Here is a 23,170-nt window from a genome sequence, read left to right on the forward strand (position 1 = left end):
GAACTCGGGAGGCGGAGGTTGCAGTGAGCTGAGATGGCGCCATTGCACTCCAGTCTGGGAAACAAGCACAAAATTCTGTCTCAAAAAAAAAAAAAATAGACTTGTCCATTCAAAAAGGGTCTCCCTGTTCTAGGCCTTGTGCTGGGTTCTGGGGGCAACCATAGTAAACAATTGTGTCAGTTTTTCATACCCCCGACCCCTGCCTGAAACAAAAAAGTATAAAACAAAGCAACAAATCAACAAACCAGAGTTGGGATCAGATCACCCACTCCCCCTGGCTTTGCCTAACGAATGCTATCTGGCCGTTATGGGCGCCAGCCTGGCATTGCAATACTAGGAGCTTTTCATTTCCAAAGCACCGATGCATGTTTCAGAAGCTTTGTGTCAGGGAGGGCCAGCCAGCCATTTGTTCCTCTGATTAACTTCAGCTTTGTTGCCTGTGCAGGGCCAGGGGAGGAGGGTGCAGGCTCACAGCTTGGGCCTAATTGCAAGATGCACCTGCAGAAGGGGAAATGTATTTTGAAGTACATAGGGCTGTTTCCCACTCAGTGCAATAGTCAGTGCAGTCAACAGAGGGTCAAGGAAATCAGGTTAACGGTGTCTGTTGCTGGCTGCTGAGGAAGTGTGGCAGGAGGCATCTCAGTCAGACTGACTTCTGCCTCCTTAATTGATGGGCGCCCTGGTTCTCTCTCAGCCCCCCTCCCCACCAAGCCAGGCCAGAATATGCAATAAGCAGCCCACTGTGGCTGCACCAACTGACAGAAGGACAGGTAGATATTGAAGAATTTCAGGCCTGGCAAGGTGACTTATGCTTGTAATCCCAGCACTTTGGGAGGCCAAGGTGGGTGGATCACCTGAGGTCAGGAGTTTGAGACCATCCTGGCCAACATGGCAAAACCCTGTCTCTACTAAAAATATATATATATCCGGGTATGGTGGCAGGCACCTGTATTACCGGCTACTCAGGATGCTGAGAATTGCTTGAACCCAGGAGGCAGAGGTTGTAGTAAGCCCAGATGGCACCACTACACTCCAGCCTGGGTGACAGAGTGATACTCTGTCTTAAAAACAACAACAATAACAAAAAGAATTTTAGAGATGCTGGGGAAGGAAGAGGGACCAGGTCTCCTGGTCATGTTGTTTCTCTCCACTGAATGTTCTGAGTTAGGACCTCCACTGAGGAGGACAGAGTCTTCTCCCACTGCATCCCCAGGCCTGGCACACAGAAGGTGAGCAGGAAATATTTGTTTAAAACAAAAAGTGAATGGAAGAAGCAAAAAGACCCAGGGCCGGGTAAGTAACAGAAAAGAGAAAGGGGCATTTGGAACTGACCCTATGGCTCTGACCACAGGCACAGCCACTATTCATGGGCATGGTCAGTCTCCTACAAGACTGGGAAGGCCAGGGCCATGCCTGCTTCCTCTTTAACATCCAGGACCTCGATAGAGCCTGGCACAGGGAAAGGGCTCTGGAATGGGTGTCGCACAATGGACAGAATGAACTGGCAGCATATCTAGTGTTTGCTTGGTAGGACCTAGGACCCCTTTGTCAGTCACCTCTACAACGCTTGTCCTCAGATACAGAGGAATCACCTAGAGTTATGCTGCTTCTGCAAGGTAAAAAGGATTGAACTGACTTCCGAAGGAAGAGACCATAGCACTTGTCTCCAGCTTCTTCCCGCTTCGTCTTCTACTCATTGAAATCCCACCGTCTTGCAAGGTACAGCCCACATATCCCCACATGAATCTCTGGGTGAACATTTTTTCCTTGCAGGAGCAGCATAACTCTAGGTGGTTCATCTGTATCTGAGGACAAGCTCTGTAGAGGTGACAAAGGAGTCCTAGGTCCTATCCGGCAACCACTCGATATGCTGCCAGTTCGTTCTGTCCAGCCCTCATGGACATCCTTCTCTGTGCTTTGCCTTTTACTGTGGAAGACCTCTCTGAGACATTTCAATTCACTGAGAGTCAGTCCTCTCTGCTGTAAAATGGGACAATAGAGCAACACACCTCACCAAGCTGTTATAAGGATTAAATGCAATCATGCTCGCCTAGGCAGCCGGCATGGACCTGGCCACACAGTCCTGTTCTGCCACCCTGTTCTGTGCACGTTAGCTCTGACTTCTCAGTAGAGCGTAAACTCCTTGAGAAGGGGGAGCACATCTTATGGTTTTTCCCTTACCTCCTTCCTGGTGCTTGGCATAGGGTGGGCACATGAATAGGGCTCATTCAACAGCCACTGAGCAACTTAGATTTCTATTTTTATTCGAAAGGAAATATCAATTCTGGATGTCACTTTTGATGCCAGAGAAACTGTGGCCATTCCCTTTTCAGCCCCCTGTTTTATTCTGTACCAGTTCAGGGCTCCAGACACAGCTGCTCTCAGTGATACTGATGGCGAGACCATCAGATAGAGTCACAGGTAATCCCGCCTGCCCAGAAGTCTAACGGTGCCACGTACGGACCGCCAGACTGAAAGCCCAGCATCACCAGGAGGGGCCCCAACACTCCACTGCAGTGTCAGGGCTCCAAGACTGGCGCCAGGGGTCAGAACAAGAGATGCCTCATTACCTCACGCCTAATGACCTGTGCGTTGATCCCTGGTAACAGTCCAGAGGAGGTAAATGAACATGCACTCAAAACATATGCCTTCAGCCAGGAGGTACCCAGCACCCTACCACCCGTCTCTCTCCCCCTCCCACTGCTGACTAACAGAGTTAAAAAAACACATCCTGGGAAAGGCAAACACACTGAGCAAACAGCACTTGACTTTCAAAGCTCTCCCCAAGGGCTCTTCCCTTTCCCATCATCCACCGCCCTCTTCCAGGGACCAGCCTGGGCTGCTCTGTTTCTCTCTCTAGGTCACTTGGACAGGTGAGGGGTCTTGGATGGGCTCCTGCTTGTCTCCAGATCCCCTTACTTTTTTTCAGAGTCATCTCAGCTCTTGACAGCATATCCCTAGGTCCTCCTGGCCCCAGGCCCATTGCAAAGCCATGGCTTGTCTTCTGGGGGCCCTGGAGGACAACGAGCACCCACTAGGTAGGCTTCAGTGGGCTAGCCTGGGAACACAGGCATCTTATGATGCTATTTATATAAGAAAACGTGTCCCAGGCTGCAGTCTGGAATGCAGGAAATGAGTACATATCTCTTAAGAGCAGTAAAAACAGATGTCACCTGCCCCCATTACATGACCTGAGGCTGCCCCTACTTCGCTGCTTGCTGTGCCAGGAATCTCGGGGACTTGGTGCCCTCACTTTCCTTGCTGCTTCCCTTCCCTCTCTCCATCTCAGCAACAGCAAGCCAGCTCCACCCTACCCTGCCATTGCTGGGAGAGGAAATCCCCCGGTTACTGAGAGAAGCCCTCACCCACCTCGGCAGCTATTTTGACTGCTGGGAACTGTCTCTAAACCTGTACACATGTGAGGAGTTACTGTTCACATAACCAGCCCCCAGGGGCAGGCAGAACTGACAGAGAAAAGGTTGAAGTGGGCCTGGGGCTGAGGACACTGGCTTTTCTGAGCTCCCCACATGTGCCTTCCCGATTTCCCTTGTTTATGGAGTGTTTAGCCTGAGTGTGTTTGAAGGCTCTGGGCACCACAGGGTCAGGGATGAGGATAACGGGGAGAGACCAGGAACTTGGGGCGTCTTGGTGAATAATCCAGGGAATAGTGGCTGTCTGCCAGGCTCACAGCTCCATTCTGAGAAAATCAAATTCTAGCGGGACTTTCTGCATAAAACACATAGCTTGTGCCATGTATGGTGAATGGCCTAGCCACTGATGCCTGGACCATGTTCCCTGCCTGAGGCATAGGACGCCATGGTCTGGCTGGACACAGGGAGGCTGGACACTTGGGGTATTCACGGCCAGTCCTATTCTGTGAGAACACTGCTGTGGGATGTTTCCCCAGTCCCCTAGAGAGGGACACGCCTTGCTGTCCGTATTTCCAAATTGTCTTGGGGAGCGGGACCGCTTGATGGCCACCTAGCTCCATCAGACCCTCTCTCTAGGCAGCAAGAATGCCAAGAATACACAGATGACCTGAGTGACCGTCTCATTCTCCATGAGGCTTGCTGTATGTGTCTATCTGGGAGATACTACCAGCATCCCCTCCATTACCACCTTCCCTCCCCCACCAGGTGTGTCTCTTCCTGACACCAAAAGAACCAATTTTAGCTGGAGGAGGTGGTCAGTAGCCTCTCTTAATTTCCTTTCCTATTTTCTTTTTCTTTTCTTTTCTTTTTTTTTTTTTGAGATGAAGTTTCGCTCTTGTTGCCCAGGCTGGAGTGCAATGGCACGATCTTGGCTCACTGCAACCTCCGCTTCCTGGGTTCAAGCAATTCTCCTGCCTCAGCTTCCTGAGTAGCTGGGATTACAGGCATGCGCCACCACGTCTGGCTAGTTTTGTTTAGTAGAGATGGGGTTTCTCTATGTTGGTCAGGCTGGTCCTCACCTCAGGTGATCCATCTGCCTTGGCCTCCCAAAATGTTGGGATTGCAGGTGTGAGCCACTGTGCCTGGCCTCCTTCTCTATTTTCTACTCCTGTTAGAGTCCTGAGATTTTTCTCTCCTAAGAGGAAATAGCCTCATAATGGCACCTTGTGGTATCCTAAGTCTTCTTCACCCCACAGAGGCCCCCAGCAATTTATGGAAAATAGCCCGAGGCCAGGAGTTTAGAGACTTTGGAAGATCTAGTCAGAGCCATGCTGCTAATCTCAGGAGGGATCTGAGGAACACACTCCCTCTGGGCCTTAATTTCTCATCTGTAAAATGGTTCTACCAACTTACTCTCCTTGCACACTCTGTGTAATCCCCACACATCTGTCTTCTAATTCACAAATTCTCTCTTCAGCTAATTATGCTAATTCATGTAACCTGTACACTGAGTAGGTTTTAGTTTCTTTTTTGTTTTCTTCTCTGCAGCAGCTTCTATTTGGCTGTAATGACTCTTAGACTGGACAGGTCAGGGAACTAGTGTGAAGTCAGCTGGTTGCTAAATATCTACATCCCAATTATGCACTTGGGAAGTAACCACCATCGGATGGGTCCATGGAGCCACGAGACCAACTGTGAGATAAACTTGGGCCAGTACTCTGTGGATCACCTGACCTCCATAAGCCCTCATTCTGGCCAGGGAACCATTGTTCATGGAATTAATTTCAATAACTAAAATTTCAATTTCTAAAAAATCTTTTGGTTCTTTTCTCTCAATACTTTCCTATATGGCCTTGTGGGTTTTACATCCTCTTTTAGCTTTTTTAATTACATAAAAGATACTTATTTTATTTTCTGTCTTATTCTATCATCTCCAGGCTTTGAGAGACTCATTCTGTTTTTTTGGATCTGCAGACTTTCACTCTGGTGATGCATTTTCCTCTTGTGGTTTTCTTTTCTTTCTTATTACCTCAGTGTTCAACAGGGTGTTTGCCATAACAGTTCCATATTCTTGGCTGGGCATGGGGTCTCATGCCTATAATCTCAGCACTTTGGGAGGCTGAAGCAAGCAGATCATTTGAGGTCAGGAGTTTGAGACCAGCCTGGCCAACATGGCAAAACCCCGTGTCTACTAAAATTACAAAAATTAGCCAGGCATGGTGGTGCACGCCTATAGTCCTAGCTACTTGGGAGGCTGAGGCAGGAGAATGGCTTGAACCTGGGAGGTGGAGGTTGCAGTGAGCCAAGATTGTGCCAGTGCACTCCAGCCTGGGTGACCGAGTGAGACTCCATCTCAAAAAAGAAAAAAAATTCTGTATTCTCAGTAAAATGGTTTTACGTATGTGGGACTCTAAGACTTTTACCAGTTTTAGTCTTTTTCTTTTTCCTTGGCTTGGGGTTCCCAAACTACTTGGTTAATATAAATTCAGTCCCTACACAAGTGAGTACCTTCAGCTTGGGCTTCTGATATTTAAGGATAACTAGTCTTTTTCTTTTGCATGACCCCAAGTGGGTAGAAGCTTTCTTGTAGCTTCCCCAGGGTGATGATAGCTCAGTCTGACTTACTGAAAAGTTTTCATTCTTAGGAGAGTTCAAAACTGTGGTCATTTACTTGTTTGCTGCTACCTGTCAATAACATATCAGTTCCATGAGAAATGAGACCTCATCTGTCCTTCTCATCACTGTAATCAGAAGGCCAGCACAGTGTCCAGCACATAGCAGGCTTCCCATGCATGTCGTTGGATAAATGAATGAAGAGTGCTTTGATTTCTGGGAGCTCAGTTATCAGAGCCAGTTTGAGGCTCCCTCACTGAGTCAGATAATCTCAAAGCCTCCTGCTTCTGTCCCTGCACCCCATCACCCGAGCCCTCTCCTTGCATGTAGGCAGCAGCACCCAGGGCTGGCTGCGTGGGGTGAACTCACTGGAGATGGAGGTATAGATGGCAAAGGCCCTGAGGCTGGTCATCTCCTTCTTGCGGGTCATCTCCACCCTCGTGCAGAAGATGTTCTCCCAGGCGTACAGCTTCAGCAGCTTGATGCCACGGAGCATCTCGTTGGTCTGCTTCAGCCGCTCATTGGAATACTCCTGCAGGGGTCCCCGAGTCAGAGGGGAGATGAGTCAGATGGAGCTTCTGCTCCATTCCCCACCCAAGAGGAAGGCCTGCGTGTCAATGCTGTCACCACCGTGCTTGGCTCCTCTCCCTGCGGGGTGGCAGCCCCCTCCCCCATTAACTCCATTTTCCAGACAAAGAAGCTGAGGCCTGGATAGGTGAAGGGGCCTACTCAAAGTCAAAGTCAATGACGGTATGGGTGTCTGGGAGGAGACCTGCTGCTCTCAGAGGAAGGAGGGGAAGAGGGGCACAACACATACACCTTTGGACACTTACCAGTGTGCTCCGCTGGGCCTGAGACAGCTTGGTGGCCACAAAGTACTGGACAGGAGCCAGCAGAATGATGACAGCCGCTCCAATTAAGGCACTGACTCCAAGGATGTAGTAGAGGAGAATCACACCCACGATGATCTGAGGAAGGGTTCATGGGATGAGTTCCCTTTGACTTGGTGGTTGCCCTGCCAGGGGGTGTTGGCAAAATTCCCATTTCCCCAGTCCTCTAGAGTGAGCATGCCTTGGTGCACAGGTTTCCAAATTGTCTTGGGGAGTGGGGTGCAGGGAAGGAGGGGAAACAAAGCAATTTCAGAAGGAGATTAGCATAATGGGCTCTCACACAAGCAGAGGGTTGCTGGGCTGGTAACTAACTCCGTTTATCTGCAAGGCTGGCTAAAGCCTTAACTCTCTCCAGTCTATTTTCCTGATGGAAATCTCAGAGCTAAGATTGCGCAATGTTTGTGACAGCACCTTTTGTTCTGTTTGGTGGCTCTCAGGGCTTATGGTTCACTATCATTGGAAAAAAGTGATACCTGAGCAAAGGGGCGAAGTTGCTGCACCCAAGCCAGATGAAACCAGCCCAGGTTCTGAGAATTCGCTTTTCATTCTTATGCTCCTGGTTTCTTTAATTTTTTAAAATGAATCTGCCAGGTAAATCTGAAAAGAGAATTCCTTCTGCATCTAGCTTTATGTAAATGACTGCCCACTTCTGAATATTTATGAGAAGTGTAAATTGCCAGTCCCCAAAGTGCCAAGATAACAGTTTCTCAGGTTGCCTTCAAAGGCAGACACCTCTAAATATGGGGCTTTTTCTCAAAGAACAGATGTGCTAGCTTCCTGATCTAAAAGAAGAGAGAGAGAAAAAAGACTGCTTGCCTTGGTCCTGCAGTTCCAGAGCCCTACAGCAGACTAGCATTCAGCTCCCAGCACCGCCTCAAGGTTAGAGGAGTAAGTGGGAGGCCCTGTAACTTAATCACAGGGTACCTCCTGGCTTAGCAGGCATCTTAGAGGCTGGGAAGTCGCCCCTTCACCACCTGCCTCCCAGTGTTTGACAGGTGTTAGGTGCTGGCACAGATGGGCCACATTAGGAGATGAAGAACCCTCTTCCCCAGCCTGCCCTGCACCATCCCCCTCCTGGACTTACCTCTGGCATCTAGTCCTTCATTAACTCTGCTCAAATGGAGGACATCAGGGTGTTCTTCAGCCAGCTTGGGTTGGTCCAGACACCAAGAAGGCTCCCATGGCACCCCAAAGCTACTAACAGGGCACCTTGTGAGTCGGTGCCTGCACCCACACCACCTCCAAGGGACTGGCAGTGGCTGGGGTCGGGGCTGGGGCTGCAGCTGCGCTGTTCCCTGGCTCCTCCTCATGCTTCCCCATTCCCTCCTCCCTGGTATTCCCCAGACTCCTTGGTCCATTCCTCTCTTCTGCACAGGTCTGAATGGCCCTCATGGGGAAGAACACTGGAAATCAGGGATTCTGAGTGTGCAAAGCAAGTGTGAGAAATAAAAGGACTATTTTGTTTCCTATTCATAGGTTAGGAAAACAATCTAGTGTAAAGAGCAGGGCATAGTCTTTGGAGTCTGTGGCCCTGAGTTAGAAGGTTCCAGCCCTTTGCTGTGCAATCTTGGGCAAGTTACTGAACCTCTCTGAGTCTCAGTTTCTTCATCTTTAAAATGGTGATTATAATGCCCGCTCTGCAGGATTCCGTCCACTCTGCAGGGCTACTGTGACGATTACATGAACATCTATGATAAGCACCTGGAACTGTGGCTGTCATGTCGTTGCAGCTCAATACAAGGTGGCTTACCCTCCTCTCAGAAAACAAATGAAAAACCTCATGGGAACTCTGTCCCAGGGGAACCACACAAAGGAGATATATGAGTAGGGTGTTGCCACTGGTTCACTGTGTGGCCCAGGATAAGGCCCTTGCCCTCTCTGGACCTCTGATACTCATGACATTGGGAAACACAGAGGCCTCCATTATAGCTAAATTTCTTAGTCTGGTGTTCTTGATAAATGTCGGGACATTTATCAAGAAGCCCCTGAAATTGCAGCCAAAATGTTTAAGCAAGCATTTATTTTTCTAAGAAAGTTTCACTAACCTTTCAAAAGTATTCATAGATTAACAGTGGCCAAGGGCTGGGGGCGAAGGTGAGGAGTGACGGCATGGGTTTGTTTTTGGGGAAATGAAAACTTCCACGTTGGTGATGATGGCTGCACAACTCTGTGAATATAGTATCCTAAAACCCACTGAATTGTACGCTTTAAATGAGTAAGTTATATCTCAATAAAGCTGTGTACATCTGACCAAGAAAAGATTATGAAACAAGAAGAGCCCTCGGGGCTTACACGGGAACGGGGCTTCTGCACTAATGTCAATATTATAAAAAGCCTTGTGTGTCCTGTGGCTAACCAGGCTGCACACAGAATCTAACCATGTGAGTTTCTTTGCCATGGGGCTGGGATTGTATCAACTCCCAGGAGTAACACTGGTTCTTGAGTGCTGGTCAAATTTATAAGCGGTAAAGGTATACAAAAACAGAAAACCAAAGGACACTTGATGATAAATGAGCAAAAGTAAGAAATCAGTAGAGATAAATATCCCAATTAGCTGAGCATGGTGGAGCATGCCTATAGTCCCAGTGACTCTGGAGGCTGAGACAGCAGAATTGCTTGAACCCGGGAGGCAGAGGTTACAGTGAACCAAGATTGCACCACTGCACTCCAGCCTGGTGACAGAGCGAGACAATGTAAAAAAAAAATATCCTTACCACAAATGCAAGGGTTAAAACACAGTGAGAGGGGCTGGGCCAGGGCCAGGCATGGGGCAAAGGCTGTTAGTGATTACTAGTTAGCACTATTAGCAATGATGCACATGCAACACCCACTGTCAGTACTAGCAATGGTAACTATGCAGCAGGTTTACTAGACAAAATCAATTTTTTTTTTTTTGAGACTGAGTCTCACTCTGTCGCCCAGGCTGGAATGCAGTGATGTGATCTCAGCTCACTGCAACCTCTGCCTCCTGAGTTCAAGTAATTCTCCTGTCCCAGCTTCCTGAGTAGTTGGTATTACAGGACCACACCACCACACTCAGCTAATTTTTGTATTTTTAATAGAGACGAGGTTTCACCATATTGGCCAGGCTGGTCTCGAACTCCTGACCTCAGGTAATCTGCCCGCTTTGGCCTCCCAAAGTGCTGGGATTACAAGCGCGAGCCACTATGCCCGACTGACAAAATCTTACAAAACATGTTGTTCAAGGGGACACAACAGAAAGTGACTTGTAAGCTTTTGAGTGCTGTGTACATGTTAGGGTCCTCCCAGGCTGTCTCTCTCTGCTCCAGGCCCTCACAGCCCAAAGTGTTAACTAATGAGAGAAGCATGGTCAGAAATCTTCATTTTTCATGTTTTCAAAAAAATTGTGTTAGTGATGAGGTCTCGCTATGTTGCCCAGGCTGGACTCTAACTCTTGGGGTCAAGCTATCTTCCTACCTCAGCCTTCTGAGTGGCTGAGACTACAGGCATGAGCCACCACACCCAGCTTAGAGAGTCTTGTGCATGAAGGACTGATTGGTGACTGAACTAGATGAGCTCTCCAGGCCCTTCTGTAGCTTTTGTAGTCATTGATCTGTCTTGGCAGAATGGGGCGGGGCAGTCTGGGCATGGGTAGGTGGTAATGGGGGGTGGCATACATGACAGTTCCCATAAAAAAGAACATCAGATTCCCTCCAACCCATCTTGTCTAGCTGTGTCCCTGTGGGAGCCTCTCCCTTTATTTTCTTTTAATATTTTTATCTCTAAGCTTTACAAGTAAGGAGGACCAATACAAATCACTGGAGATGAAGGTTTACGGAGTCTTTATCCCAAGAAGCAATGGATTCTGGATTGGTAACATCTCATTCACCCCATATGTGTGTAAGTTAGAGGGATCTGATATTTATGAAGTGAAGACTCTGCCAGCTGTGTTATATTCTCTAACTGAATTGCCATAGCAACTCCAGAGGGCAGGCATCCTCCCCATTTCATAGATGAAGAAACCAAGTTTCAGAGAGGTTAAGTATTTGAATCAGCCTGTCTCACCCAAGGCAGATACCTTCTGCTACATCAAGTTCTCCCTAAGGAACCTTCTGGCAATGGGTCTGGGATTTCAGTTTCTGGCCTGAACACCAGACTGAAGATTTATTCCCGGGCATAGGACAGGCTCAGACTCTGATGGAAGAGCTCTGGATGGGAGATGGGCACATGAAGGCTGAGGTCAGATAAACCATACTGATGATTCTCCTATTGTTGGGGGAGAATATACCTCTTCTTGAGCCAGCTCCAAAGGTTGTCTTGCTTTAAAAACTACCACGTTTTAAAGTTTATATTTTTTATTTTTTAAGAGGCAGTGGTCTCTCTCTGTTGTCCAGGTTGAAGTGCAGGGGTGTGATCATCACTCACTGCAGCCTTGAACTCCTGGGGTCAAGCAATCCTCCCACCTCAGACTCCCAAGTGGCTGTGACTAAAGGGACACACCACCACATCTGGCTAAAAACACCATGATTTTGTTTGTTTGTTCGTTTGTTTTTGAGACAAGCTGTCACTCTGTCACCCAGGCTGGAGGGCAGTGGTATGATTATAGCTGACTGCAACCTCTGCCTCCTGGGCTTCAGGTACTCCTCCCACCTCAGCCTCTGAGTAGCTGGGACTACAGGTGTTAGCCACCACCCCCAGCTAATTTTTTGTACAGACAGGGTCTCACTCTGTTGCCTAGGCTAAAAATATCATGTTTTTAGTCTCCAAAACTAATACATGCTGAATAGAGAATTTAGAAGCACATAAAGAAAATAAAAACCACTTATAATCCCAGCAGGTGGTTTTTCAATTCTTCTGTGTGCGTGAATCTGTACAAATGTGTACATAACATATACTCCAGTTTCATAGTAAGCATACAACATACTAACTCACTTTACTAAAAAATACATCACTAACACTTATCAATGTAATTATTTTGCTGCAACACAGCTTTTAAGATCTGTGAGTGTTCCACATATGATTTTCCCTTTCTTTCTTTCCTTCTTTCTCTCTCTCTCTCTTACTTTTCTTTCTAGATGGGTTCTCACTGTGCTACTGTGTTGCCCAGTCCAGTCTTGAACTCCTGTGCTCATGTGATCCTCCTGCTTCAGCCTTGCAAAGTGCTGAGATTACAGGTGTGAGCCACTGCACCCGGCTTGATTTTTCTATAGTTCATAAAGTTGACTCCATTTTTAAAGTGTTAATGATACTGCCTTCTCTGGTCATTAAGAGAGATGGCCAGTGCTTGCAGAGTATGAGACAGGAGGGTGCCAGAGGTACAGCTTGTGGTACAGCCAAGTGTGTGGAAGGCACAGGCAAGCACGGAGTGGAAGACAGTGCGCTCCTAGTCACTGGCCATGGACCAGCAGATTCTGGTTGTGTGTCCTGCTGCCCCTCCCTTCCCCTCAGCACATCCGGTACCTGTACTGGCATAGCCCAGAGGTTTGGGCACAAGAAGAAAAACCACATGAGCTGATTGGTGTCGATGGCAACCAGGTTACAGATCTGCCCAGCAGTCATTTCTCCCATGGACAGGTTGGAGGTGGACAGGTGCATAATTTTATTGTAAATCTTGGTCTAGAAATGAGAGCAGAGTGTTTCACATTCATCATCATTCTGATCATCATCACCACCCTAGATGCCACCTGTTACAGTGTGCCAGAGGCTTCTCAGACAGTCCCCGTGATGCCCTAGAGCAGCTCTATAAGGTGGTACTGTATCACCATTCCAACCTACAAATGAGGTAACAGAGGCTCAGGGAGGTAAAGGGCTTTGTTACAGATCGAATAAGTCAGAGAAGCACCATTCAAAGGAGGAGCACAGAAAGCTACTTCCCCAGCAAGCAAGGTTTTTTCCCATGGACAGGACTTAATTGGTTATTTATTTTTATTTATTTATTTAGAGACAGAGTCTCACTCTGTCATCCAGGCTGGAGTTCAGTGGTTTGATCTCAGTTCACTGCAGCCTCTACCTCCTGGGTTCAGGCAATTCTTATACCTCAGCCTCTGGAGTAGCTGAAGTTACAGGCATGCACCTCCATGCCCAGCTAATTTTGCATTTTTAGTAGAGATGGGGTTTCCCCATGTTGGCCAGGCTGGTCTTGAATTCCTGACCTCAGGTGATCCACCTACCTCAGCCTCCCAAAGTGCTAAGATTGCAGGCGTGAGCCACCACGCCCAACCAGTTCTTTATTTTTAAAAGCAGATCTCCATGTCCAGCTGTATTCTTGATTTACCAGAGGCCAGTGGAAAACACACATCATAGCCAGAAAAATGATGAAACAGGGCGGCCATCTGTTTTAAGTGACCATCTCCAGCCTGGGGAGGGGATCTGCTCTGAGACCAAATCCTGTCATAATTGAGCCTTGAAACAAAACAAGGGTTTGGCTTTGGAAGGTCTGATGTGTTACACGATTCGAGGGTCAGTCAGTCCCAGCACCAACCCCGGAGTGCAACCACCTCAAGGACCCTCACAGGGCAGACGGAGAGTAGACATGGTAATGGGCCCCCGAGCTCTAAACCTAAAAGCTTCACATGCAGAGTGATCGTGCCTCCCAGAAAAACTGCAATTTTGGGGTATGTGTTCTTGAACGAGGAAAAATGCATCTGGGTTTTAAATGTCCTCGGGATGCCTGCTCTTGGATGAAATTCTATTATTCATTCCGTTGTAAGGTGGGTTCCCACCCCTTAATTCCTCTTTTGTGTAAACCCACGATTTTTCTGGGTCAGGTTTTCTTAAAGTGGGAACCTATTCTATGTCTTTCTGTGAGTTATATTTACCGTGGGTAAGGTTTAAAATAATGGCAATGAAATTTTTAAACAAATCAATATACTTCCTAGGTTATACGAAATGAGGCTCTAAAAGATAATCACCTAGTTTCAGTGAAGTAGGGACACCAAGTAATCTGTGAAATAAAGCCTTATTGAGTGAAGACCAGCATACACAGAAATGCACAACTGAGAGCTTATATGTGTGTGTGTGTGTTTACATATATATATATATACACACATATATATATATATATATACACACATATATATGTATAATTCAGGAATTTTGCTTAATAACTTTTTATGCACAAAGTGTGGTTATTCTCAAACCCCTGAAGACACAGACTCTTATCTATAAAGATAAATTTTCTGGAAATCTCTGAAAGGAAGAAAGGTTTTTTATTCCCCCCCTTAATTTGCTTCTTTCTTTTCTTTCTTTCTTTCTTCTTTTTTTTTTTTTTGAGAAGTCTCACTCTGTTACCCAAGCTGGAGTGCCATGGTATGATCTCGGCTCACTGCACCCCCTGCCTCCCTGGTTCAAGCCATTCTCCTTCCTCAGCCTCCTGAGTAGCTGGGATTACAGGCATGCACCAACATGCCTGGCTATTATTAGAGATGGGGTCTCACTATGTTGGCCAGGCTGGTCTTGAACTCCTGACCTCAGGTAATCCGCCCACCCCAGCCTCCCAAAGTGCTGGGATTGCAAGTGTGAGCCACAGCACCCAGCCCTCCTAATTTGTTTCTATAATTAATGTCAGTGATTCCTTTTTTGTGGCACAGTAATGAATCTCTCTTATTAACACAAAAGATTCAAACAGTGTGATAAAAATAATTATATGCTAACACATTAAAAAACCATTTTTGGCTCTTTTAGAGTAATTGGAAAATATTGGGCTGGTATGTAATTTATGACACACACACAGTAAGTACATTTAATTACAAAACTGTCCAAACACAGAAGTGGTTGTTGTTTGTGGTGGTGCAAGTCTGTCTGTTACTGCAGGGGTCTGAGCAGAGGCTGGGATTTCTAGAGAGATTTTCTGAACTGAACGACAGTTTAGTTTCTCCCAGCTCTGGGTCCCCGTGAGTCTCAGAAGGTCTTAGATTTTCCTGTGCTCTTTCTGCTATTGTCACATGATGACATTCCTGAGGAAATGCTCTGCTGTCCCAGTGAGAAACCACTGGGGGTGGGCAGTGTTGCCATATACAGCTGTACAGGTTGTGCACTACACAACTTCACAGGGCACCGTTCACATAGGCAATTTCAAGATAACCAGAGTTTGAATTCTGACACTGTCCCTAGTCCAAGATATATCCTTGTCCTCTTGGTCCCTTTTCTGCAGAGTTTCTGATCCTGGCTCCCACATGACCAATGTTAGTGATTCTGAGGAACATTTTTGAAGAATGAGGGAGCTTCAGGATTTTACTATGACTTCATAGAAATCACTAGGCATAGCTGCATCTAGTTACTTCCAATGCCCATTCTCCTTTTTGCACCAAGAATTCCTAGCAGTGCATATATAGCTGTCAAGAATAAAGACCAAGCTATCTAGCCTCTCTAGATATGGCAACTTGGCCAATTTCTCACTAATGGGTTGGGAGAAGATATATGCAAGTTGAGCGTTATGATTTTAAAAGGAAGACACGTTCCCTCCTCTTGTCCCTTCTTCTGGCTGGTTTAAATGCAAATATAGTGGCAGTTTCAATCGCCACCATGGCTATTGAGACAAAAGTCACAAAAGAAGGCTGGCAGAGCAACATTACAGAAGAAGCCAGGTCTCTGATCATTGTGTAGCTCCTGTGTCAGCCCTGACTCCATGTGAAGAAGAAACAAACTTCTATCCCATTTAAACTACTCTCAAACAGGCTGTCTCTAGTCTGATAGCTGAACCAAAATCCTAGCGAAAACTCTGGGACTTGGACAACTCTCATCCTCACCTTCTTCAAAGGGGCCCTGAATACTCCCTGGCTTTGATCATTTTTCCCACAAACTCTAAGAAGAAAGCCAGGACCAAGAACCTAGACTTAAGTGTCCCAAGTGACGAAATAGGTCGTGCTCATTAGTGAGCAAGATTTAAGAACTCAAATAGAACTCAGAGCAGTGGTCCCCAACCTTTTTGGCATCAGCGACTGGTTTCATGGAAGACATTTTTTTCATGGACCAGGGGAGGGGGAAAGTTTCAGGATGAAATTTCCACTTCAGATCATCAGGTATTTAATTTCCATAAAGAACACACAACCCAGACCCTTATAGGCACAGTTCACAACAGGGTTCGTGCCCCTATGAGAATCTAATGTAGCCGCTGATCTGACAGGAGGCAGAGCTCAGAGCTCAGGCAGTAATGCTTGCTCCCACTCCTTACCTTCTGCTGTGTGGCCCGGTTCCTAAAAGGCCGTGGACCAATACCCCATCTTAGAGGGAACCCTGTCTTAGAGGCTTTCTCGACCTGGTATGTCAAGCATGTTCCTTTTTTCATGCCTAAGGAAGACTATCTGGTAGCAGAACTCTGGAACAGCCATGTAGAGAGGATTCCAAGGTTGCGTTTACCCTTGGTAGAAAGAGTGCTGTAATCAATTGGTGATGTCTGCCACTTTCATGCCAAGGGCTGAGCAGTTGGCTTTTCAGACCTAGTCCAAGGCAGAACCAGAGCCAGAGCTACTCCATCTCCCAAGTCCAGCTCAAGACATTTCCCACTATCCCACACTGCTTTGTCAATGGTTACTGTTTTAAAACACTATTAACTGGCAACAAAAAATAAATTCACAGCACAATTATTCTTGAGTGTCCATGAGGATGAATAACACCTGTGGACATTATTCCTAATAATGGTTCTTAGGGCGAACTGAAGAAATTATCATCCAAGTACCTGTATTGCTCCTCTCAAGTTAATTCCAGTTTCAATGGCCACATAGTAGGATGCTTGCAGAAACGTCCTTTGCAGTAGGAGGGCAAGGAACAGAAGCACGGCTAAGACGTAGGCATTGGCAAGGAACTCTTGGGATGAGACAAAGTAAACCCCAAGAAATTGTGTCTGTTGGAAAGAGAAATTCAGAGGTGGCTGTGATTGCCAGCAAAATGACCACCATCAGTACCCATCACTGTGCCATAATGGACCATAGCCATGGTTATTATAAGACCCCCCCATGCTTGCAAAGACTTGTGCAATCGTTTATGAGTGAAAAACCAGACTGATAAATCCAACTAAGCATTCTTCTAACTTCAGGGAAGGTTGCTTACACCCTGTTCATCTTTCCACTTAGTGAAACAGAATGGGGCCCAGTTCTAACCTCAGGTTCATAAATATGACTGTCAGCATTGTGGCCACAGGCCCAGGGGACAGCATTCTGAATGGGGCAAGAATAAACAGAACAAATCACAGGCAGCTAAAACCTGAACTGGTAGACCAAGTCTCATGGTGCGTATTCTCTGTTACAGAAATGGAATCAGCAGCTCCCTTGTCCCAAACTCACCAACAGCCTGTGCTATAGCGACTTATAAGCAGAAAAGACCAGTGGAAAACATGGCATCATGGAGCTCTTGGGAGAGAGATGGGAGCTCACCACTTAGAAGAGACTGAAAAGATTTCAGACCCAAGCCCATCAGCCTCATGGGCTCCCAGGAAGCAGCTACAGCGAGACCACTGAGGGATGCGTGCAAAACTCTGAGAGGAAGGCCCTCCCAGGCTCTGTGTCTCATTTGCCAGTGTACTAGAGGGAGAGGCAGAGGGAAGAGGACGAAGGGAGGAGGTCGAAGGTGGAAGGGCAGGAGTGGGCTGTAAGAAGCTAAATGGGTCTTAACATTAGGCTGCAGGGAGAGACCTGACCTTACAGGGGAGGAAGGGGCAGGAGACAATATTTATCAGGCACAAAACTCCATCCTCACAATACCCTAATGAGGAGGGTACCATTATTAGCCCCATTTCGTACATAAAAAAAGGAGTTTCAGTAGGGTTAGTGGCTGGCCCAAGGTTGCATACTGGTAAGGGAGCAACATGTGAACATGAACCTGGGTGATGTCAAACACACTACCCTAGACCCACTGTCTAGGCCTCGTCCAGGCCTTTAACTTTAAGTGTCCTAGTGTCAGTTACAGGCTTGTGACTTGCTGGGGATGGGAACATGCCCCCTGGTTGGTACTCTGTCAGAAATACAGGCACATGGGTTTAGGAAGACCCAGTCCTGTTGAACATGCCCTGGGATTCTTCTCTCCCACTGTCCTCTGCAGGCACGCAGCTCTGAAGACTGAAGTTCATGATTTTAAAGCAACAAAACACATCATGAGAATGTATCCCAAAGAAAATAATTTCGGCCGAGGGCGGTGGCTCACACCTGTAATCCCAGCACTTTGGGAGGTTGAGTCGGGCAGATCACGAGGTCAGGATATCGAGACCATCCTGGCCAACATGGTGAAACCCCATCTCTACTAAAAATACAAAACTTAGCTGGGCATGGTGGCGCACGGCTATAGTCCCAGCTACTTGGGAGGCTGAGGCAGGAGAATTGCTTGAACCCAGAAGGCAGAGGTTGCAGTGAGCCGAGATTGTGCCACTGCACTCCAGCCTGGCAATAGAGTGAGACTCCGTCTCAAAAAAAAAAAGAAAAAGAAAAAGAAAATAATTTCACATAAGGTAACAGTTGTATGAACACAGACATCTATTTTGGGGCCAGAGCAGGAGGAGAATGCAAAAACCCACACAAACGTCCAGCCACAGGGAATGGTTAGGTAATTATGATACTCATGGGACCACTATGCATCCAAGACCACTGATTCTCAGGAAAGCTCTGGAGCAATATGGAATGCCACACACACACGGTGCTACGATGATCAGAAAACGCACAGGCTGGAGAATGAGGGCTGGAAAAGCCAACTGATCACATTTGTTGGTTAAACTATGGGTGTTACTTGTTAAATATACTTGTCCATATTTGTACATTTTTAACAAAACAACAAATTCTGGTTTTGCAGCTCTAAAGGCAAAACTTTGACCCCTCCCTTCCCCCAACACACATATCCTAGGGTCAGAAAACTATTTTTGTGGATTGAGAATTTTGTGATCTGTTAAAATAAAAATCTCACTGCAGTTATAAGTCATTAGGTCATTATTAGATCTCTCTTCAAAGAGTTGGTTTAAAAGGTATAAAACCTGAAATAGCTAAGTTTTGGTTAAGAAGTAGGTACCAGCCAGGTGCGGTGGCTCACATCTGTAATCCCAGCACTTTGGGAGGCCAAGATAGGTGAATCATGAGGTCAGAAGTTTGAGACCAGCCTGGCCAACATGATGAAACCTCTACTAACAATACAAAATTAGCCGGGCATGGTGGCAGATACCTGTAGTTCCACCTACTCTGGAGGCTAAGCCAGGAGAATCTCTTGAATTGGGAGGTGGAGGTTGCAGTGAGCCAAGATCCGGCCATTGCACTCTAGCTTGGGTGACAGAGTGAGACTGTCTCAAAAAAACAAAAAAGTGGGTACCTAGCTGGGCATGGTTGCTTATGCCTGTAATCCTAGCACTTTGAGAGGCTGAGGTGGGCAGATCACCTGAAGTCAGTAGTTTGAGAACAACCTGGCCAATATGGTAAAACCCTGTTTCTACTAAAAATACAAAAAAATAAAAAAGAATAGCTGAGCATGGTGGTGCACGCCTATAATCCCAGCTACTCGGGAGGCTGGCACAGGAGAATTGTTTGAACCCAGGGGGCAGAGGTTTCAGTGAGCTGAGATTGTGCCACTGCACTCCAGCCTGGGTGACAGAGTGAGACTCCATCCAAGAAAAAGAAGTGGGTACCAGACTAGCCAAGAGGCCTGCAGTGCTGACCAAGGAAGGAAGGCCCTGGTGGAGTCTCCTGAGAAGAAGGTCCTGGGAAACGGGAGTGGGTATGACAGCCCTGGCTAGCACCCTGCAGGCACCACAGTGAGAGAGAAAAGACCAAGGAACTATGACATAACACTTGGTGGAAGAAAAGGCTTTGAAAAATCATAAGCCCTAGTCTTGCATTTTCACAAGCTCTCAGGGAAGAACTGTGTTTGTTTCCAGGGATTCCCCCAGTAGTGCTCAATACCCATTTTTAAAAGTAATCAAGCCTGTGATCTTCATGCCCGATGTATTTTCTACAGAAGTATGATACATTTTGCAATTGAGGCTTGCAGAATGTGACTGCTGAGGAGGATTAAGAGAGTTAGCTGCAGAGGCAGAACTAGAACCCAGCACTCCCAACTCTACAGTTTGGACCCCCATGGGCTCTGCCCAGTCAGAGGTATGATTGGAAAGGTCCCCTTCCTGTGTTCTCTGGTGCTTAATGGAGAGGGGATCACTTGGGCTCTTGCTTCCTATTTTGGCAGGTGCCAAAAGGTGAGTTGTCCATAGGTCCCAGCCCCAGGAGGCCCTGAGGAAAGATGAGAACTTTGACCACCCATGGACCAACACACTTACCCAAGACTGTTTGACATGACTGTTAAGAGCCTGGACTTAGAGGTCCTGACTCATCATATATTAGCCACTGTGTCCTTAGGTAAGTTCCTCAACCTCTCTTAGCCTCAGTTTCCTCATCTGTAATATGAAGCTATGACGGGTTTCTACTTCAGAGAGTTGTTATGAGAAGTCAATGTTGTTAGGGTCATAGCAAGGCAAGCCCATAGATCCCCTGCCCGTTCTCCCCTGCTGAGCCGAGCTCACAACAAAAGCAGCCTCAAGTCTTGTAATCAGGGCACCTGGGTTCCAGGATGTGGTCCACCTGGCTCTCGAACCCAGGATGGTGACCCAATTAAGCAGAATGTTAGCACCTAAGAACCAAGATGTGGTTTTTCTTAGACTAGCACCTGGCTACCTGCAAAAGCCCTATATGATCTCCATAGTCTGTAAGCCAGGCTGCTGCTTTCACTGCCTATGGTGAGGCAGCCAACCTGGCAGGTTGAAATAAACTTGCTAAACCTGACCCTGGGTCTGCCTCTCCGTCCTTTCGGTCAACCTTACAAATGTAACAGTGCATGTAAACAGCAACAACAGTAAGTGTAAGCACTCAGTATACAGTAACTGCTGCATTATTCATTCGTTGCAGAACCATTTCCCATGCATCTCCTGGGTGCCAGGCAGGGGGCTGAGTGCTGGGCACACAGAGCTCAGACAATGGGGGACAGAGGATCAAGTTGGGGAAAGAGACAAGGGGTGCTTTGATAGGATGTTATGCGAGCACAGAGGAGGGGCATCTAATTCAACCAGATGAAGGCTTCCTGGAGCAGGTGACATTTGAGCAGAGTCTTGGTGGCCAAGAAGGAGCTGGTGAATTGAAGGCAGAGCAGCTGCATGGATTTGGTTATGAAGAAGCCAGAGCATACACCAAAACCATGAATTCATAGAGACATCAATGCATCACACTCATTAAGTCACTCATAATGATAGCCATAAATATGGCCGTCCAAACAGGGGCATACACACACACACACACACACACACACACACACACACACAGAAAAAGACACACCAGGCTGGGCATGGTGGCTCACGCCTGTAATCCCAGCACTTTGGGAGGCCAAGTCGGACGGATCACAAGGTCAGGTGTTCAAGATCAGCCTGGCTTACATGGTGAAACCTCATCTTTACTAAAGGTACAAAAAATCAGCTGGGTGTGGTGGTGCATGCCTGTTATCTCAGGTACTCGGAAGGCTGAGGCAGGAGAATCACTTGAACCCAGGATGTGGAGGCTGTAGTGAGCCAAGATTGCACCATTGCACTCCAGCCTGGGTGACAGGGCGAGACTCTGTCTCAAAAAAAAAAAAAAAAAAAAAAAAGACACACCAAAAGACATAAGGACAAACAGAACACACGTATAGAACCATAAGCAGTTCCTAGGGGAACTCACTCAGAAATAAACACATACACACTCCCAAACCTACACGTTTTCCTACTGAGGTTTAGAGGCTGTTTGAAGCTTTAGGCCTTTGATCAAACCCAGGCTGTGCCTTCTTCTTCTGGCTCAGCTGATAGCCCAGGACAGTGCTGGCAGGTTTCAGACACCAGCAGCTCCTTATGAATCCAATTCCCTTGCCCTCTAGCCAGATCAGTGGCATCCACAGCAGGTGACAGACTGCAAGTGAGGAGTGGGCTTAAGAGGAGGCTGGAAAGAGCAACAGATCATGGGCAGAGCCTGACCTGGGCCCCAGCTTTCCCTGGGGAGTGGCAGCGGGGTGACAGGAGCATCAAAGAGCTGGCAGATCACAGACACGCTCAGTAACTAAAGATGACATCAGAAATGTTCGCCCGTAGATGATATGTTTCTTGCCAACTCTGAGTATCTTAGAAGGGAAGAGTGATGATGAATAAACCATAGGTGCCAAGCTGTGCCGACTGCAGCAGGATGGATTCAGGCTGGGCGGAAAAAAAGGGCTTCCTCACGCAGACTGTTAAACACTGCAACATGTAGCTAGGGAGCTTCCTTCTTTGTCGTTCGTGAAGACCAGAATAGCACTCCGCTCTCTCTGGAGTAGAATGGCTGGGGGGCTGGGAGATGAACCAAGTGACCTCAGTAAATGATCCCTTTCCCCCATTTTCAGAGCTCAGAAGTCCAAATGAGAATTAAGCCACATCCCAGGCAACCACATGATGGAGAGTTCTTTGTTGCGGACACTGGAGACTATATTTACTTTCAACTCTCGTTTCTGTGTCGGAAATTTGCTGATTGTGTTTGGGCTGCAGGGAACAAATACTAAATCTGATAAGGCCCACTGCCACTGAGGTAGAGCCATCTGTCTCAGGGATTTGTGTGCTAAGTAACTGGGACAAGAGCATTCCAATGAGAGGGCAATAAACCCCAGGGTTTGCGTATAAACAGAGAAAAAAATGGTAACGATAATGTGAACTAAAATTCTAAGTGATCTAATCTTTCGATCAGATGAACTACAATTCTAAGTGTTCTCACCATCTCTTTGGCACATCCTGTCTCAAAGCTCCCTCCTTAGCAGAATCCCACAAGGGAAACACAGGAAGAAGAGAGTGGTGTGGGCACGCTGATAAGGGCTCTGGCCTGTGTCATTTCCCCCTAATATTAACAACTGGCTCCATGCTGCTGCAGGATCACCAGTGGAGGGTATTCTGGGGTAGCCTATGGTCAGATGACAGCTGAAGGTGACACTTCTGTAGACAAGAGAAGCAGCTGCTTCCCCTCTCTTTTTTGGGCCAGGTAAAGTACAGAGGCTCAAAAAGCCAGATATAGCTTCAAAAGCCATCAAAGTTTAAATAAGCAAAAGCAGTCCTTGCATTCTTGCTTGAACAAGAAATCTTCCCATGGCAGCCTGGCAAATTCCTACTCATCCATCAAGACCCCATTCAAACATCCCCTCCCCTATGAAGCTGTTTATGACCATTGGCTAAGTTAATCACTCTCTTTTCCCATAGTTCCCTGAATATACCTCCTAAGAGTCATATGTAACACATAGCATAAAAGTATTTTACTTTGATTTCTCTCTCCACCATTGGATTTCATAATCCTTGGAGCCAGAGATGATAGCTTGAAATTAAGTCAATTCAGCTTC

The 23,170-nt window shown here is 47.0% G+C and overlaps 1 protein-coding gene across 10 annotated transcripts in view; it reads right to left on the reverse strand.

The window, feature by feature from the left end:
• ABCC8 (ATP binding cassette subfamily C member 8) overlaps positions 1 to 23,170 on the reverse strand; it is an 85,961-nt gene that overhangs the window by 43,943 nt on the left and 18,848 nt on the right. For 7 of the 10 annotated variants that reach the window (XR_013523325.1, XR_013523324.1, XM_035265925.3 and 4 more), the window contains 4 exons: positions 16,512 to 16,676; positions 12,296 to 12,451; positions 6,818 to 6,952; positions 6,354 to 6,516 (listed from right to left, as the gene is read on the reverse strand). Coding sequence is in view for 8 of the 10 variants with exons in the window: in XM_035265925.3 (XP_035121816.1) it covers positions 6,354 to 6,516; positions 6,818 to 6,952; positions 12,296 to 12,451; positions 16,512 to 16,676 (619 nt within the window). In the remaining 2 variants the exon portion in view is untranslated. Of the gene's footprint in view, positions 1 to 6,353; positions 6,517 to 6,817; positions 6,953 to 12,295; positions 12,452 to 16,511; positions 16,677 to 21,791; positions 21,948 to 23,170 lie in introns of those variants that run through there. The other 3 variants (XM_078340692.1, XM_035265926.3, XM_035265929.3) reach the window with 2 other exon arrangements.

Source organism: Callithrix jacchus, chromosome 10 (assembly GCF_049354715.1).
Source record: "Callithrix jacchus isolate 240 chromosome 10, calJac240_pri, whole genome shotgun sequence".
Lineage (NCBI taxonomy): Eukaryota > Metazoa > Chordata > Mammalia > Primates > Cebidae > Callithrix > Callithrix jacchus.